The sequence below is a fragment of the Raphanus sativus genome, chromosome 3, assembly GCF_000801105.2.
Source record: "Raphanus sativus cultivar WK10039 chromosome 3, ASM80110v3, whole genome shotgun sequence".
Classification (NCBI taxonomy): Eukaryota; Viridiplantae; Streptophyta; class Magnoliopsida; order Brassicales; family Brassicaceae; genus Raphanus; species Raphanus sativus.
In genome coordinates, this window is record NC_079513.1 from 26,156,894 (window position 1) to 26,176,021 (window position 19,128).

A 19,128-nucleotide genomic window follows, 5' to 3' on the forward strand; every position below is an offset into this window, starting at 1 on the left:
TTTATAAAAGTTTTATGAATTTATATTAGTTGTGACAAATATAAAGATTATAGTGTAAAATACAAATGGTTTTGAAGTTTTAATTTTGGAAAAAAATAATTTAAAATTTCAAATATAGAATTTGGAAAACTTCAAAATAGAGAGTGTTTTTGGAGATGCTCTTAGAGAACATCGATATTTAACTCATGGATTTCTTTTTCAGATTCGTTGTATTCATGTTCATAATTTTAAAGGTTCAATCTAGATAAACAATAAGAATGTGTAAAAAATCAAGGTAAATATTATATAATTATTAAGCTAATATTATGATATTAATCCAAAATATATAGTTAAATGTAAAGATCTCATACAACTGTGTGATATATGTAAAGTTATAAACAACCTTCGTAAAATAGTCATCCACTACTTCAAAAATCAAAACCACAAAATCCAGGTATTCCATATTTTTGGGCACTTTTTCATATTTCCAACATTATTCATTTTTATATATTCTGATAGATATATTAAATCAGTTTGTGACATACTTAAAAAATTAAAATTTCCATGTAATTTGTTTTATTAATCAGTTTGTGACAACTGGAATCAAACAAGTACAACGGGAAATGAGCATGAAAAAGAAAGAAAATAATAACTGAAAATGTAGAAGAAAATAAATCAATAGGCTCAGAATTGTTAAAAATGATTTACTGTCAACACTCATTTTTGGCTCAGAATTGTTTAATTTTTTTTTTCCACGTAACTAATCCCTAATTTCTCGATTTGGGGGAATCGAAACGCCGGAGACATTTGGTATTATTCATAATAACATCGCACTCCTCTCGTCCCTCATCCTCATCGCCTTAGCTCAGCTCTTTTCTCCGGATCTGCATCTCCGTCAACCACGCCGATCAAGATCAACCAGGTTCTCCCCCTCCCCCTCTCCTCTCTGTCATCCTTCTCGTCGCTTAACTATACCACGATTTAGATTATTCATCAGAATCGCCTTTAGGTTTTCTTGATTCGCTCGAATTCCGTCCCTTCGTTGCTCAAATTATGACTTAGGGTTCGGATTCGCCTCCTTAGATCATTGTTGATACATTTCGCAGAATGTTTCGCCGTGTTTGATATCTTGTTTCGTTCTTGTGATGGATCTATACGTTTGTTGATATTCGTGTATTAGGTTGATGATTCTGTAATCTCTAGCTTTGACATTTTAGTTCGATTCACCGTTGATCTTTGATGTTCAACGAGAAGATTGTGAATGATTAGTTTAAGAAGCTTATGTGTTAACGATGATATGTAAAATTAGGTTAAAGATTGTGATGCTACGTATAATTTCTCATCTTAGGAAGCTTAAGTATTGACTCTTGTCGTTTTGTGTGATAATTGCAGGATAACTTTGTTTTTTTGAGAAGATGTCTACTGTGTCCAAGACCAGATCAAGAGACAAGAACGTCGTGAGTGATTCACACAAGGCACCAAGTAAAGCCTCGGGATCCATAGGTGCAACTACTGGTGGTGCCTACAATCTTCTTTTGGAGACCGTTGAGTCAACCGGTTCCGCATCGCTTCACAACAATGGCCGTTTCAGAAACATTGATGACTCGGATTCAACCGGAGCCGACTGTGATTCCGTCTCTAACAACGGTAGTTGGTCAGGCGATTCGGAAGATCACAAAGAGAAAGCAGCACCTTCCACAGCTACCGCGAAGCAAGAAACCATCCCCGGAGCAGCTGACAACGATAAGCGAGAGAAGATGCGGCTTAAGAACGAAAGAAAGCACCAGCGTCAGAAGGAGAAGCGAGCTCAGGAGTTGCACGAGCGGTGCTGTCAGTTTCTGATGTCGAGGAAGCTTGAAGTGCTTGTTCAGCAGGTCATAGCTATGGGGATTTCTCATGATAGGGCGACTTACGCTCTGATGTTGAACGAAGGGAAGATAGAAGAGGCTATTAGTTGGCTGTTTGATGATGGTGGGGCAAATGTAGCGGATGAGAAACTAGTTCCGACCTCTGGGAACTTAAAGCTTGACATATCGCAAGAGCTGGGGAGAATCTTGGAGTTGGAGAGGGAATATAAGTGCGCCAAGCAGGATGTAGAAAAGGCTGTGGTTACAGCGGAAGGGGATATTGAGAAAGCAGAAGAGTCATTAAGAAGACAGAAGCAAGAGCAACCTACTGCTTCTGTAAAAACAGAGGATGTTAGTGATAGTGCTTCAGTTAGCAAAGCCCCTTCTGTGCATGCAAGTGAAAGCAGAGTAGCACAGTTGCAACCTAACTCAGGTATGTATACTTCAGGGGGAGAAGAAGATAGAAGGAGTCTCGGTTACCTTAGAGGATCCAGCTATGTTAATGGAGAATCCGGAAACCAGAGAGTAGATAGAATTCACATGGAATTGCAGTGGATGAAAATGCAACAGAATGCTGCCCTGGAAGAGAAGAAACGCATGTTAAATCTACAAACACAACAGCTGTCACGGCCAAGAGAAGAAACGCATTATGTGTCGGCTCAAGGTGGTGGTCAATTCAAGAGACTTCAGCAGAGGGAACCAGTTATGGCGATGCAGCAACAGCAGCAGCAACAACGCTCTCAGTCAGCTAACACGAATACATTACCTGTCTCTACCATGAATTCATCCTTTACCGTATCAGCAGCAGCACGAGGAGGAGGCAGTGATTGGTACCCTGCAAATAGATCTGAAGCGGCTCAGTCCAACGGGTACTTACCCACAAGAACTCTGCCTCCTAATGATCAAAATTCAAACCTGATGTACCAGCAACTTCAGTACCAACACTATCAAGGCCAGGTGAGCAACGGTCACAGGATGTCAGGGGGTACTGCACCGCATACTGTGGCTCCAGCTGCTTCTCTTGGGCTCTTCTCGGGGTATGGATCAACATCTTCATCTGGGCTTGACTGGAACACGGATGGGTCAGTGGGATACTCGGATTACAACAACATTGATTGGAGTTTAGACAGAGGCCTAGCTAGTCCGAGGCCAAACCTAGCGGCATCATCCTCATATGAAGCACACATGAATGGAAGGACGAGAACTATGGGAGTTCAGGAAGCTGCATTAGTGGGGAATGGAAGAGAATGGACATCGCCGTTTGAGGGTAAAGATCTGTTTAGTTTGTCTAGGCAATACGTACCTCCTTCGCTTTGAAAGTGAAAGCTGCTTCTGTAATAAAAATGATGATGGATGGGTACGAGTTTGTGGTTACTAGTTTTATCAAATGTTGCGTGCATGTTTGCTCAATCATAATGGATCTTTCAAATTTCCTAATATTTTTATTACAGCATATCTAACAGGCTCAAAAGGCGACCCAATAAAAAACTCAGCACCATCTGATTCCATGTCACAGAGACAGGCTGATGAAGGGGATGTTATAACAATATCGTTAAGAGTTCCTCTAATATTAGGAATGAACCATATCTAATCAACTTAATTAACTCGTAACAAAAAAGTTGGACGATAATAGTACCGTTATTTAGATGGTGGTGACAACAAGCTTATCATAACTAAACAACATGCTTATCACATACAGATAACAGGAGCAGCCACCAACTACAAATTAGTTGTACACTTGTACATTAGTAGTAATAGTCTAATACATGACATACACGCGCATTAATTACCGGAATGATTAATAAAAACACATCTCTTTAACAATAAAGTCATGGAATTGATAACCGATGGAGACAGAGAGACTGGTATTAATGGCCGCCAATGTCCCCACCTGTTACATTCACATAAAAATCATTATGTTTCTATGTGTTTTCTGTTTTTGTTCCAAAGGGTAATTTAGTAAGAAAAAGTTGCAGATTTAAGTTTATCAATTCAAGTAATCGATAACCTGAGAGTATCTGAGTTTATTAGACTCATGCACATTTGGAATTTGAAATTTGAAAGTGGTGAACGTGCAATTTCTACTTCTGACATTCTAGGACAGAGTTATTTGTGACAGCTAGTACTTCTGAATTTTATAATAAAATTGGACTTAGGTTATCTAAGATACTTTGACATTCTTGACAAAAACCAATAGCAATTATTATTCTAAATACTTCGGAATGTAAGTGGTGGATAAACTACTCCCCACACAGCATCAAAAGTGTGTTAAATTACTGTTTCCAATTTTCTGGAAATTTTTATTAAGAAGATTAATAAAAAAGTCTTGAGATCTCTCTCTTGCTCTTTGGGCCCGCTTTTCAGTAACTAGTGTTGTTTTCATGTAACAACATCTTTTCAAACATCTTTTCAAACTCCTTTTTCTCTCTCTTTCTCTCTTTCATCCTTTAGTTTTTTGTTGGCTTCTAGGTTTAAGCCATTTTTCTCCAGCCCAAATTTCTCCACAGCCTCTCCTTTTTTCAGCTGGTACTGTTTGCTTGTTTCCTTTGAGTCATTATCAACTTTCTTCTTTATACCAGATGTTTGAATCTTCTCTTTAAAGGTGCTCGTGGAGTGTACTATCTCCTGAGATCTCAGTTTATCTTTAGCTCTTTTCCGGGGTCTTCTTCTCAAGAATGAGCTGATTGATTGATTACTCACTGAAGAACAAGATTTTTTTTTTGTTATTAAACTCATTACAGGTAACTTCTTTTCCCCACTTTTAACAATAGTTCTTAGTACATGTTTTTGTCCTAGGAAAGTACAGATTCTTATTTGTTTATGGACAAGTTTAGATCTTCCTTTACTGATTTTAGTAGCGTAGATCCATTTAGACTCTGTTACACATCACTGCCTAAAAGAACTTAGGGTTTATATTTCCATTATTTTTCTTAAAGAACGAGAGCCAGAGTATTTTTAAACCCTTTCCCCATAAAGTGATATTGTTTCTGTTATAAATATATATATATATATATACTTTATCACTGCTGGATATAGTGTTCTTAGTCTCGCTTTTGTGGAAATTTTCAGAGCCATTGTTTGTGAAGTAGCATTTGGAATGGCAGAACAAAAGAGTAGCAACGGAGGAAGAGAAGTCGTTATCAACGTCTCAGGCGAGCTTTCATCAAAGATGGCTTCACCAGACTCCTCTGCCACCATTAATAAAACCTCTTCTCCTGAGATCTCTAAGCTCATCGGTAGCCCCAACAAGCCTCCTCGATCTCCAAATCTAAGCAACGAAGGTCTAACTCAGAGGAAATCATTTGCGAGGTCGGTTTACTCCAAACCGAAGTCCCGGTTCGTCGAACCGCCTTGTCCCGTAGACACAAGTAACCTAGAGGAGGAAGTTAAAGAACAGCTCGGCGCTCGTTTCTCCTTCAGAAGAGCATCCCCCAACAACAACTCCACGAGGAGCGTCGGGTCCACAACACCTCTTACTCCAAGCAAAGCAGCTGAGGCTGAGAAAGACGAAGACGAAGAGATATACAAGAAGGTGAAGCTGAGCAGAGAGATGGGGAGAAAGATAAGCGTACTGACGTTGATAGAGATAGCTTTCTTCATAGCTGTCTTAACCTCATTGGTGGCTAGCTTAACCGTCGACTCCCTGAAGAAACACACCTTCTGGGGGCTGGAGGTGTGGAAATGGTGCGTCCTCGTGATGGTCACGTTCAGCGGGATGCTGGTGACGAACTGGTTCATGCGTTTCGTCGTGTTCCTCATAGAAACGAACTTTCTCTTGAGGAGGAAAGTGTTATACTTCGTGCATGGATTAAAGAAGAGCGTTCAAGTCTTTATATGGCTCAGTTTGATCCTCGTCGCTTGGGTGTTTCTCTTCAACCACGACGTGCATCGCTCCCCTGGTGCCACCAAGATCCTCACGGCTATCACGAGGACTCTCATCTCTCTACTTACAGGATCTTTCCTATGGCTGGTGAAAACGCTTTTGCTGAAGATTCTCGCAGCGAACTTCAATGTTGTTAACTTCTTCGACAGGATACAAGACTCTGTTTTCCACCAGTACGTGCTACAGACGCTCTCCGGACCTCCTCTCATCGAGGAGGCAGAGAGAGTGGGGAGGGAGCCTGGGACGGGGCAGTTGAGTTTCGCTAGCGTGGTGAAGAAGGGAGAGGTTAAGGAGAAGAAAGTGATCGATATGGGGAAAGTTCACAAGATGAAGCGTGATAAAGTCTCTGCTTGGACGATGCGTGTTCTGATGGAAGCGGTTAGGACTTCGGGTCTGTCCACGATCTCTGACACGTTGGATCAGCAAACGGCTTATGGTGATGGGAAAGTGTGAAGGTTTGGACCTCAACACTTCTTCTTGGGCCAGCAGTACTTCTACTTGGGCCGAGACAGACGCAGGCCCACTTGATTTATGCACACCTGATCACATACGACACTATATATAATAGATGTTAGTCTTTGTGATTAGGTTAAGTCGAGCATAAGGAAATACCTAAAGTTTACGGCAACAAGAATCAGATCAATCAAGGTGGACAGCAAGAGGCAACAACATAAGATCAATCACTTAGGCTTAAGTATATTGTATCTAAGGGTTTGTTGGTATCCTCTAGCTAGGAGTATTTGGTTCTTTGTAAACATATATCTAGCACACTGTTTTGGTGTGTCTAGTGTCTCTTTGATCTAGTGGATTTTGGGAGCAGAGATCTCCCACGAGACGTACCGCGCCGAGGGCCGGGAACTCGTTAAATTGGCTGTGTCATTTACTTTCAGTACTAGATCTAACGCAAGCTATCTTCAAACCTAAGTAACCTAAAGACAATAATCTCTTACAAGTGGTATCAGAGCTTCCGGTTATACATCAAGGCTACTTAGGAACGAGAGAGAGGAGGTTTCATTGAGTACCTGCTCGATGGTGAAGTCTAAGGACCGGGTCGAGATTGATCGGTTCGAAGGGGATGGTGACTTCGCATTATGGAAAGTAAGAATGCTTGCTCATTTTGGAGTGCTCGGATTAAAGGCTATTCTCACCGATGAGAAGCTTTTAAAAGATGATCCTAACACAAAGGATGAGCCGGAGTCCGCCATGAAGGACACTGGAAAGGGGCTAGCCGGACTTGTGACACCCACACCTGCAATTGACCCTGAAAAATTCGAAAAATCAGAGAAAGCCAAGGACCTGATAGTGCTGAATGTTGGGAACAAAGTCTTAAGAAAAATCCAACATTGCGAGACTGCTGCTGCAATGTGGAGTACATTGAACAATTTGTACACAGAGACTTCTCTACCTAACCGGATCTATCTACAGCTCAGGTTCTACACATTCAAGATGGTTGACTCAAAATCTATTGATGAGAATGTGGATGACTTCCTGAAACTAGTGGCAGATTTAAATAATTTGCAAGTTGAAGTATCAGAGGAAGTTCAAGCTATTCTACTGCTCAGTTCTCTACCAAATAAATATGATCAACTCAAGGAGACTCTTAAATATGGGAGAGAAACACTAAGTTTAGCCGAAGTCACTGGTGCAGCTAAATCGAAAGAAAGGGAGTTGATGGAGAGTGGTAAGTTTACCAGATCAGGTGGAGAAGGGCTGATGGTTGAGAGAGGCCGATCAGACAACAGACCTGGCAGAGGAAATGGAAAAGGCTACAAAGACAGGACGCAGAGCAGTCAAGGGAGTCTGTGTTGGATATCCTATGGGGACAAAAGGGTATCGCGTTTGGATAGATGATGAAGGCATATGCAAAATAAGCAGACATGTTGTCTTCAACGAAGACGAACTGTACAAGCATACAGTTGCTAAAACAAAGGAAGGCACTAAAGTAACTAAGGAACCAGAGAAACGAGTCAAGAAGAGGGTCTCATTCAGTGATGATTTGATCAGAGGGCCTTCTGTGTCTAATGAATCCAACGGCACATCTGATCAAGGTGGAGAGGAATCATCATACTCGGGCTCTAACAGCTCAAGTGAAGAAGAACAAGAGCAAGATAACAGTGAAAGTGATCACGAGGTTGAAAGTGATAGTGGTGACACAGAAAGCTTAGATACTTATGTTCTAGCTCGCGACAGAGAAAGAAGACAAAATGTAAGGCCTCCATCGCGTTATGAGGATGGAAACTTCGTCGCCTATGCGCTTAATGTTATCCAGGATCTGGAGGTTGAAGAACCTAAATCCTACGCCGATGCAATGAGAAGTCCACAGAGGAAGCTGTGGAGAGGTGCAGCCGAAGAAGAAATGGACTCTCACAGGAAAAATAGAACCTGGGATCTAATTGATAGGCCTCCTAAGGCTAAGATCGTTGGATGCAGATGGTTATTTAAATTCAAACCCGGAATACCAGGCGTAGAAGATGATAGACATAAGGGGAGACTTGTAGCTAAAGGCTATTCACAAACTGAAGGAGTCGATTATAATGAGATATTCTCTCCAGTTGTGAAACATGTTTCTATAAGACTCATGCTCAGCATCGTGGTGAATCTAGACTTGGAACTAGAACAGATGGATGTCAAAACAGCTTTTCTACATGGAAGCCTAGAAGAGAGAATCCTAATGGAACAGCCTGAAGGTTTTATAAAGCCAGGGACAGAGAACAAAGTGTGTCTGTTAAGAAAGTCGTTGTATGGCTTGAAACAGTCTCCAAGAAGATGGAACCATAGGTTCAACAGCTTCATGAAGGATCAGTTGTTCGACCGATGCAGTAAAGATTTATGTGTCTACATGAGGGATGTTAATACTGATAAGGCTATCTATCTACTACTATATGTCGATGACATGTTAATTGCATCAGGAAACAAGAGAGTGATCAAGGAACTTAAAGAAAGATTAAGTGGAGAGTTTGAAATGAAAGACATGGGGAAAGCTTCAAGAATCTTGGGCATGGACATCACTAGAGATCGAGTGAATGGAATCCTAGTCCTATCTCAGAGCAGATACATTGAGAAAGTACTAAGGACGTTTGGAATGCTAGATGCTAAGCCAGTGATCACTCCTACTGCATCACACATCAAACTGAGAAGCCTCACAGATGATGAGTGGAAAGTGGAAGCGTCTCAGATGGAAAGAATTCCCTATGCTAGTGCTGTGGGAAGCCTAATGTATGCTATGGTGGGATCTAGACCTGATCTAGGATTCGCAGTAGGATACGTGTGTCGCTTCATGTCTAAACCAGGACGAGAACACTGGAAAGCAGTTCAGTGGGTCTTAAGGTACCTAAGGGGAGCAGTGGAATCTAACCTAACATTTAAGAAGAGCTCTAACTTACGTGTGGAAGGATATTCAGACTCAGACTATGCTACAGACAGGGACAGGAGTCGTTCAGTTACAGGATATGCATTCAAGTTTGCAGGAAATACAGTGTCATGGAAATCATGCCTACAGTCAGTTGTTGCATTATCAACTACAGAAGCTGAATATATGGCACTAAACGAGGCAGCTAAAGAGGCAATGTGGCTAAAAGAAATATGCGCAGAGCTAGGATTCAAACAACAAGGGATCAAGCTCTACTGTGATTCTCAAAGTGCACTAGCCCTAGCAAGAAATCCAGTCAATCACGAGAAGACAAAGCATATTTCTACTAAGTTCAATTTTATCCGAGACCTAGTGGAAGCAGGGGACATCATCCTAAACAAGATTCATACAAATCTAAACCCTGCTGATTTCCTAACTAAAACGGTACCTGGTCAGAAGTTCCAGCTTTGCTGTGAACTTTTGAATGTCCAGTAATTGGGCAGGAAGACGCTCCAGGTGACACAGAAGTCGTGCCTCATCCTCACAAAAGCACAAGTTACAATCAGTGTTAGTGTGCACAGAGTACAGATAATGTACATCATGACAATAAGGAGAGGATATCACCTGGAGCAGAGACTGAATCGAGAAGAATACTCGGTTTAGGTGGAGGCGACTACAACATCAAACGATCACGAGTTTGATGCAAGATGAGACTAGAGGCAGAGGCCTCAGGAAGTCTAACAAACATCAGACACCACAAGAACAGTATAACCTACATCAAGGAGAAAGAAACATTTGTAAGTGACAAACATCAGAGGGTCATTACACAAGAGGAAGTTTCTTGCGTACAGTACCAATGAAGATCAGTGAAGTATGTTGAGAGCTCACGCAGCTACAATCAGTCATCAGGCCAGAGAATAAGGAGCTTCGGTTCCCTGGAATTTCTGAAGAAAGCTGACATCCTGTAGCTAATAGGAAGTCAGATCGATGAAGATTGAGACAGAAAGGCAGTGGTCTATGAAAGGTTCTTACCTGAGGTTACGAAAGTGGTGGAGCTTGATGATGAAACACACGACAGAGTCATATGCGTGTGAGGGGAAACAAATCGATACTGATAAGGGAAACAAATCGCTCCTCGAGTGAGACATGCAACACGAAGTCAGAAGCAAAGCAATTAGCAAATCGCTTAGTAAAATCAGCTACTCATCCTTTCAGATGATCCTAGTTTCTTAAAAAAAAAAAAAGAAATCAGATGTACCTGAGGATGGAGAAGACGGCGGAGCTTACTATCGTCACCGACAGAGCGGTGAATCGACTTCGACGGAAGAGTTGAGAGAGAGGAAGAGGTAACATCATCGCGGTGGAGCCAGCAGAGTCTCGACTCAGATGAAAAGGATTGCGAAGCGGAGCAATTGATGATCTTTCTCGACGATACCGAGTCCATGTCACCGGAGAGGTTCGCGAGAGAGATGAGAGAGATGAGAGAGTCACAATGACTCTTCACTTTCTCGAAAGGACAAAGAGACAAGAAGATGGGCTGTCGGCACAAGGACTGGTCAAATGGGCTGGAAGTGGGCTCGAAGTCAAACCGGTGGAGATTGTGAAGGTTTGGACCTCAACACTTCTTCTTGGGCCAGCAGTACTTCTACTTGGGCCGAGACAGACGCAGGCCCACTTGATTTATGCACACCTGATCACATACGACACTATATATAATAGATGTTAGTCTTTGTGATTAGGTTAAGTCGAGCATAAGGAAATACCGAAAGTTTACGGCAACAAGAATCAGATCAATCAAGGTGGACAGCAAGAGGCAACAACATAAGATCAATCACTTAGGCTTAAGTATATTGTATCTAAGGGTTTGTTGGTATCCTCTAGCTAGGAGTATTTGGTTCTTTGTAAACATATATCTAGCACACTGTTTTGGTGTGTCTAGTGTCTCTTTGATCTAGTGGATTTTGGGAGCAGAGATCTCCCACGAGACGTACCGCGCCGAGGGCCGGGAACTCGTTAAATTGGCTGTGTCATTTACTTTCAGTACTAGATCTAACGCAAGCTATCTTCAAACCTAAGTAACCTAAAGACAATAATCTCTTACAGAAAGAGAAAGGTGATAGAGGGGAGATTACTAGCGAGATGGAGGCTTTGGCTGCTGCTTATCATGTCTTTAGGAATGTTGCTCAGCCTTGCTTCAAGTGAGTAATAACTAACAATATTCATATGCTTTTATCCTCTTTATTTGTGTATTTCTCTAATGGAGATCTCTGGTTATTGTTTCAGTTTCATAGAGGAGGAAGACTTGCTTAGGTTTATGATTAAGGAAGAGGTTGATCTTGTGTTTCCTTTGTTTGATGGTGCTGCTGAGACTGGTAAAATCACTAGAAAAGCTTTCACGGAATGGGTGGTAAGTCTTTTTTTTCAAAAACTTCCATGATGTTTGTTCTTAGAGATTAGTTATTACTGACCAGAGGACAAACAATCTATTAAGAAATATATATATATATTTATTTATTTTGTCATATTAAATATTTTTTGTTAGTATATATAAATATAATTGATAATTGTTTGATTAGTAATATTTGTAAGAAATGTTAACATTGTTTATGGAACTTTTATTCATAAATATATTGAGTAACTGTATAAATATAAAATTTTGTACTAACATGCTCAACTATAGTAAAATTTTAATGATAATAATGACTACATTGATATACAATTAACTTCATGAAATTATCTTAACCAGTCATTAATATAATTGAATTAGTTTATAAAATTCTAATGTAATTTATATTATAGTAATAAATAAAAATTAAAAAGTATATTGTTGAAAATTTATTTAAGAATTCAAAAATATTGGACAGCCACTGGTTATTACCAGTCAGAGTCTGTGTTTCTTATAAACCACTTGTGTTGTTGTTGCTAATATGATCAGGTCAAGGTGTACACTAGCAGGAAAGCTCTAGCACATTCCTTAAACGACACAAAGACAGCGGTTAAGCAGTTAAACAAACTTGTGACAGCGATCTTGATGGTGGTTACCCTTATCATCTGGCTGTTGCTTCTAGAAGTAGCAACGACTAAAGTTTTGCTCTTCTTTTCAACTCAAATGGTGGCTCTGGCTTTTATAATCGGAAGCACTTGCAAAAATCTCTTCGAATCCATTATCTTTGTCTTCGTTATGCATCCTTATGATGTTGGTGATCGCTGCGTTGTCGACGGTGTCCCGGTAAAAAACTCACCACCAAAAGATCCATTACATTTTTTTCATATACTATGTCTTTGGCTTGGCTTCACATTCTTGCGGTCTTCTCAGATGCTGGTTGAAGAAATGAATCTGTTATCTACAGTGTTCTTGAAGCTTGACAACGAGAAAGTGTACTATCCTAACGCAGTTTTAGCCACGAAACCGATAAGCAATTACTTCAGAAGTCCTGATATGAGTGAAACAGTGGAGTTCTCTATCGCATTTTCAACACCAATCTCAAAGATAGCACATCTCAAAGAAAGAATCTCTGAGTAAGTTATCACATTCATTCATTTGAAACTGTTCTTGATCAAATCTTGAAAGAGTTCTTGATTTGGTTTGTTGTATGGAAACAATCAGTTACTTGGAGCAGAATCCCCATCATTGGTCACCTATACACACGGTGGTGGTTAAAGAGATAGAGAACATGAACAAGCTAAAGATGGCTCTATACAGCAACCACACCATCACCTTTCAGGAATACAGTGAGAGGAATATCAGAAGAACGGAGCAGGCTTTGGCTATTAAGAGAATATTGGAGGATCTTCACATTGACTATAGTCTCCTTCCTCAACATGTTCATCTCACCAAGTCCGACAAAAATTAAAAACACCGGTTTGGTTTTTTTTACTAAACCTTTTTAAGACATTATTGTCAAAAATGTTGTGGTGAATTGTTTTATCGTAGACTGTTAGATTATAAGATGAAATCAATATTGCAAGTTCTAAACTATTTTGTTTTAGAATAGAAGATGATATCAGTAATCCAAGTTCTTAATGAATGGACGTTGTCCTTAACTTATTTGAACGTTTTTATTTGACATCAGCCGCATTACCATATTAATAAGATAAATCCAATGCCCTGCGTGGGATAAAAACTAAGATAGAAAACCTAAAAAAAGGAAAAAGAAGATATACGGATGTTGCTGGTGGCCAGAGAGAAAATTGGGATGATTAAAGCAAATCTCGAAGTATTTAGAAACATTCTTAAATTTCTCTACCGCTGGAATAGGCATATGGGGGTGTTCCCTTCGATAGGGAACAACCATCAGACTGTTCTGCGCGTGAAAATCTTCAATTAGGGTGATTCTTTTACTCCAGCTGGTCCATCTCCCATCCAATGCAATTCTAAACTTGTAATTACTCAAAAAGACTAGAAAAACTCGATAAAGACTTGAACACCAGTTAGAAAACATATATACAAGATGTCTAAAACACCATATATCATTTATGCAAACATCTATCATCTCTGAAGGCAATCCAAGACTATAAACCAATTTCTAAATCTCATAGTAAGAATCAATTGACACGTTGTCTTCCGGAAAACTCTTTAAACAAGTCTGCACATATATCCATGCAATTTTGGTAGATTATGATCATTTTTAATATCCATCATCCTTGGTGCTAACGACAATTTAGGGAGATCTTCTCTATAACCACTGTAGATTGGCTCATTCGCAGCAGCTAACATTTCATAAAACTTTTTTGCATCTATGTTAGGTTCTTTAACTTCATCAGCTACAAATGCTTCATATACCATATCATGAACCCCATCATGATATACCATCTGCTCCTCCTGATGGCAACTATTTTCATTATGCAAATGATCAACCGGTTCATTCTGAAAATTGCTATTACTACTACTAGTTTCATTCCCACAATTATAACCTTCGTTGAAACCAAATATAGTAAAGTGGTGTGAAACCTCTATTTACTAAATGCTCCATATATTTTCACGAGGGGCAAATTTTGCATTGTTGCATTTCCGACAAAGACATAACATCTTACCGCTTTCTTGTGTGAGCGGTGTAGAATCTGCTTGTCCCATAAATATCTCCAGTCCATCAAGAAATTCTTCTCTCCCGTTAGCATCTCTGTATGTATACATCCAACTCTGTAACTCAAAAGTATTTCCACCACTGAACATTTTTTTCTTTCAGGTTTTCGTTTTTTTGGTGTGTATCATTTGAAAAATAAATGACATATATACAGGAAATTTTTGAAATTGGTAGGTGAAACTTTACTAGAAAATTACGAAGAAACATAGTTGGTAAGCCCGACCAAAAACACGTTTACACCTGAAAAGTAGATACACTCGAGAAGTCGTCGTTAAAATGACGTAAAAGATTTCGTCATAAAATAAAGATTAAATTTCCGTTTACTTTACAACGTTTGATAGTTTCTCGTACGACGAAATATTTTTTGACGAAATTACGTGGGTTTATTGTTACTCGTAAGGTTCTCATATAGTAGACGTAATTTTACGAGTCTTTTATTTTCTCGTAAATTTCGTAGTTTGCCGGAGGTTTTATTGTCGTGATTTTCTTTTTAAATGTAAGAGTTTCTTACAAGCATGTCTCAACATTTTTATTTGGCAGCACAATCACATATATTATAAGATGTCTAACCAATAGTTTTGACGTAGTGTCAGTTTAATTTGCAAACCTAAAAGAAAAAAAATATATCAATGATTTTTCTTTTATGATAAGAATTTTAGTGATGCACATCCACTAGACCATGAATTAAACAATTATGGGAAAATATCTTTAAATATATGTTGATGTAAATCTGTAAAGTGGTATGTAACGTTTTGATTAGGTATTAGCTTTGAATTTTGATTCAATATACATTGTACTATTGACCCTAAAAATTTCCAAAATTAGAATCAACAACAGAGATGGGGTTATCAAAGGTTTCTTATGAGTACCACTATAAATAGTATCCGTAGAATACCCTTTGAACTTTAAAAAAAAGTATAGCAAAATGAAGAAATTGCAAGTTTGTGTGGTGGTCATATCCCTATTCGTCCATTTGGCGGCGTCACGAGTCGAAACTATTATCGAAGGGAGAACAGTGGAGATTTCCAATAAGCGTACTATTTTTTCTAAGCGAACGGTACAGATTATCAATGGGCTTGGCGTAACACTGACATTCCATTGTAAGTCTAGGAATGACGATCTCGGTGTCCGAACTCTAGAACCGAGGTCCTCTTGGTCATTCGAGTTTAAACCTAATTTTTTCGGCACCACACTCTTTTTTTGTAATTTTAAGTGGGCTGAAGAATCCCATTGGATTGATATCTATGATGAAAACAGAGATAGTCTTTTTGGTCATGCACCATGCTTGGACTATATGTGTATCTGGGAAATAAACAATAGTGCTAAGGTATGCAGACTTGCAGACTATAACGGTAGAAAATTATGTTATTGGTGGAAATGATGAGTAATTTATATATATGTTTCTTTATTTTATTATATTTCTGAAACTTGAATTTTTCTGAGTATTCATGATTAATTGATTAAACTCTGAACTTTAATCATACATAATTATCCATATTCGATGATAAAATTTACTTTAGATGCTTTTTAGAAGAAGAAAAATCTGAACAAAGTGAACCAAAATACATATATATTGCAAATCTAACAATACTAAAAGTTCAATATACTGAAAGGAGAAAGCCTCCAAGTCGTTAAATTAAATCAACCAATCAAAGGATTCTATTTTGACAGGTCATACAAATGTTAGTCGACATATTTTATCGCGGACCTACTCATTTATGGGTTTCTAATATGTCGCAGTGTCCCATCATTATGCCCAAAAAATAAGCAAAATCAATCATCTGCATACACCGACTCATACCCTCTTCATCTTCTTCGTTCACATCATTTCCTTGCCGTTTACACCTTTTCCGGATTCTGTTACTGTAACGTTCGGTTCCCGCTACTCCTACTTATAAAGCCCACTCCTTTAATCGAACTCATAAAATTGTTTCAATTTCCTCTGTTTCAGACCTTATATAACTCCATTCCGAATCCCCCTCCTCTCACCGAAATCACAGTCACCATCGAATAGCAACAAGAAATGGCTAACAATATGATGCAATCAATCGGGGTATATAACCGGGTTTCTTTTGATAGTTCTTTCATTTTTTTTTTCCAGTGTGTCATACAGGAAAGTTTCCAAACTGGAGAAGTTGCAGTGAAACTGGTAAAATTTATGAGTTCAATTTTTGTTTCTCATTCAAATATGTGAACTTTTTGCTGAGAAATTTTCAATTTTGAAGGATTTTTGTTTAAGAGTTTGACAATAAATGGAGAGAAATTGCCAAAAATACCATTTTCATAGTACCACTTTTCATGTTTACACTAACCACTTTTACCACTACTTTTGATGAAGGGTTTAGATTTGAAGGTTTATGATTTAGGGTTTAGATTTGATGTTTTAGGATTTAAGGTATATAGTTTAGGGTTTAGAGTTGAGGATTTAGGGTTTATAGTTTAGATTTTAGGGTTTAGGGTTTAGGATATTGAATTTAGGGTATATAGTTTATCGTTTAGGGTTTAGAGTTGAAGATATTAGGTTTAGGGTTTAGAATTGGAGGTTTAGGATTTAGAATTTGGGATTAAAATTTTGAAAAGCATATAAAAACAAAGATATAAGAGTTTTTACCATTTTAATAAATAAGGTATTTTTGAAAATGTATCTTTAGTGGTGGTAAAGATGAATAATGGTACTTTGAAAGTGGTATTTTTGAAAATTCCCCATAAATGGAGTTCCACACTCCCGTCACGTGTTGTTTTAGAAGGCAACTGGTCACGAAACTCCAGGTAAAATTCTTTTACTCCCCTCTGTCCTCTGAGAAACTTATTATTGAAGATACAATGTTTGTATCTTCTTGAATCCTCTTATGCTGATATTTCGGGTTCGAGAATGCATGGGATGATAAGTGTGTTTCCAAACACCAGTTTGAGCAGAAGCAAAAAGAAAAAGAAAACAATGATGCACCAAAGCAACTGACAAAGAAGGAATCATTATAGCTCAGAAAGATGGAGGCAAAAACTTCATTCTAGCCTAAATTGTCAGATTTCCAGTCAGGTAATTTATGTTGTTCACTAATGATTTGAAATGTTATCACTAATATTTTTAATATGAAAGTGAAATCACAATAAGAGTCAAAATTAGTAAGCCTTTAGGGTACAATAATATATAGGAAGAAAAAAGCACAATGCAACAATTGCATATATTTTATGTGTATGAGAAGAGGGATGCAATATAGATGTCAGTTCAAGCCATATGAAATTTTCTCTATACACAATTTCTCTATGTAGAGTCTAGATGTTTGACGTCAAAGTACATTATTTGTTGATCATAACCTAATTACCTGGCTTTCTCTAATTATAAATTGGTTGTGAATTGGTGCATTTAGTATTGGAACAGAGTTTGTGCTGCAATAGTGGTTCATGTTATACAAAATACATCAAAAGTCGTTCTTTCATGACATGCAAGTAATAATTCTTATTCAATATATCTTTTGGAACTTTTACTTTTCAGGTAAAGATGTAAGATGACTTCTCTTATTTCCAGATTTACAACTCAGTATATGTGATGGTGAGGGATGCCTATTCAAGCTCTAGGGTTGATGTGAGTCTATTATTTCCTGCAATAACAAGACTGCATGGAGAACAAAAGACCATCGAAGAGTATATGATTAGCCCATTTCCATCACCACGAGTTTCAGTTTTCAGGCCATTGCTCCTGACTGATGATGCTTGAGTAATTAGCATGAGCACTGCGTATTCTTTGTTGCTGAGCCCACAAATTACTCTCAGTGTAGATTAAGCTGCAAATGGTTGCAGAATTCCTAGGTTGAAGTCTATGTTTGAGAGAAAAATGGAATTGAGAAGAAGGCACGGTAAAGAATCTTACAGTCTTTAGATTGTATAGTTGTTTATACGGAAAAAAATATCAAATTATTAAAGCTGAACGTCAACGTCAAAGGCTAGAAATCAACAGGAACACTTTTGTTAAAGGTTGCAGTCATATTTCATTTGATTTGCTGTCTTTTTGCCATATCACTTTCTTACACGTATGCATTTATATACTTTAGGGAAACCAAATAGTACTGAAATATAGATACTGAGGCAGGCAACAAGTAGTACAAATATATATTTCACGAAAGACTTTCCTAATTTTTACATTTCTGTATACCGTTACATCCAAATCTGTTGATAAATGATATTTGCTCAAATTACCCTATAGCAATATTACTCTCATCAAAAGAGGTCAATTGTAGTTTTTAAACACCACGGATGTGGCAGCTCAGTTGGTTTAAGCGCAGCCGTTGGTGGTGTTGCGCTCCTGAGTTCGATCCACCGTGGGAGGAGTGTCCAGGGCTTTAACAGGTACAGACGCAGGCTGGCTCCGGGCCTAGGTAGGGGGATTAGGGCCGAAAGCCCGAACCTCCGACCTGGTTAATCAAAAAAAAAAAAAAACAAAAAAGAACAAAAAAAAAAAAAAAAAAAAAAAAGAGGTCAATTGTAGTATTTAGGGATCGAATCCACAAGGAGCTGAGGAATCAATAGATCTTATTATAACTAAGCTAGGCTGAAAATTACTAATTGCAGTGAAATAAAAGTAAACAAGGAAACTGGTTTGAGCATGACAATTACTCAAGATAATTGGAAAGGTTAACTAGTACGATTTAAAGGAGTTAGATCTAAGGTTACTATTCAGGTTATCAGGATTATAGAGGTATGATTCCTATGTGAGATGCTTGCATGATATTAAAGAATCTAACTAAGCAATAGCCCAACTGTCGTTACGACCATCTAATAACTAGAACCGATGAACACACCTATGGCGAGTCATAGATTAAGGTATTGATCGATATGCGGTCGCATGTATCGATCTACTTGCTGTCGCATGTATCAATCGATATGATGTCGTATGTATCGATTGTCATTTACCCCGTGTCTATCGATCGATCTATAAGAATATAAAAACTTAGTTATTTATCAAATATTTTTCTGTTTTCTATTTATAAT

At 38.4% G+C, this 19,128-nt stretch overlaps 2 protein-coding genes and 1 long non-coding RNA gene across 6 annotated transcripts; all 3 read left to right on the forward strand.

The window, feature by feature from the left end:
* The first annotated feature begins 742 nt into the window (after positions 1 to 742).
* LOC108847905 (uncharacterized) lies at positions 743 to 3,236 on the forward strand. The gene is made up of 2 exons (XM_018621274.2): positions 743 to 901; positions 1,372 to 3,236. Exon 2 carries the CDS (start codon positions 1,395 to 1,397, stop codon positions 3,141 to 3,143), a length of 1,749 nt encoding a protein of 582 aa, XP_018476776.1. The 5' UTR covers positions 743 to 901; positions 1,372 to 1,394; the 3' UTR covers positions 3,144 to 3,236.
* A 1,097-nt stretch (positions 3,237 to 4,333) lies between these two features.
* LOC108847857 (mechanosensitive ion channel protein 10) lies at positions 4,334 to 13,106 on the forward strand. The gene is made up of 8 exons (XM_057005408.1): positions 4,334 to 4,352; positions 4,429 to 4,567; positions 4,896 to 6,152; positions 11,161 to 11,256; positions 11,342 to 11,465; positions 11,994 to 12,287; positions 12,375 to 12,577; positions 12,666 to 13,106. The coding sequence occupies exons 3-8, from the start codon at positions 4,924 to 4,926 to the stop codon at positions 12,910 to 12,912; spliced, it is 2,193 nt and encodes a 730-aa protein (XP_056861388.1). The 5' UTR covers positions 4,334 to 4,352; positions 4,429 to 4,567; positions 4,896 to 4,923; the 3' UTR covers positions 12,913 to 13,106.
* A 3,735-nt stretch (positions 13,107 to 16,841) lies between these two features.
* LOC108838785 (uncharacterized) lies at positions 16,842 to 18,143 on the forward strand. Of its 4 annotated transcripts, none has more exons than XR_008943622.1 (3): positions 16,842 to 16,911; positions 17,050 to 17,179; positions 17,636 to 18,143. It is a non-coding gene; the product is annotated as an uncharacterized LOC108838785 (long non-coding RNA). The 4 variants fall into 4 exon arrangements; XR_008943624.1 differs by having other exon boundaries at positions 16,846 to 16,911; positions 17,032 to 17,179; XR_008943623.1 differs by having other exon boundaries at positions 16,848 to 16,911; positions 17,014 to 17,179.
* The last annotated feature ends 985 nt before the right edge of the window (positions 18,144 to 19,128 follow it).

Coding starts and splice junctions, on each gene's coding strand:
- LOC108847905 (XM_018621274.2), top strand. CDS start 1,395: ATGTCTACTGTGTCCAAGACCAGATCAAGAGACAAGAACGTCGTGAGT.
- LOC108847857 (XM_057005408.1), top strand. CDS start 4,924: ATGGCAGAACAAAAGAGTAGCAACGGAGGAAGAGAAGTCGTTATCAAC. Junction 6,153..11,160: donor CAAACGGCTTATGGTGATGG/GAAAGTGTGAAG, acceptor TAATCTCTTACA/GAAAGAGAAAGGTGATAGAG. Junction 12,578..12,665: donor CTCAAAGAAAGAATCTCTGA/GTAAGTTATCAC, acceptor GGAAACAATCAG/TTACTTGGAGCAGAATCCCC.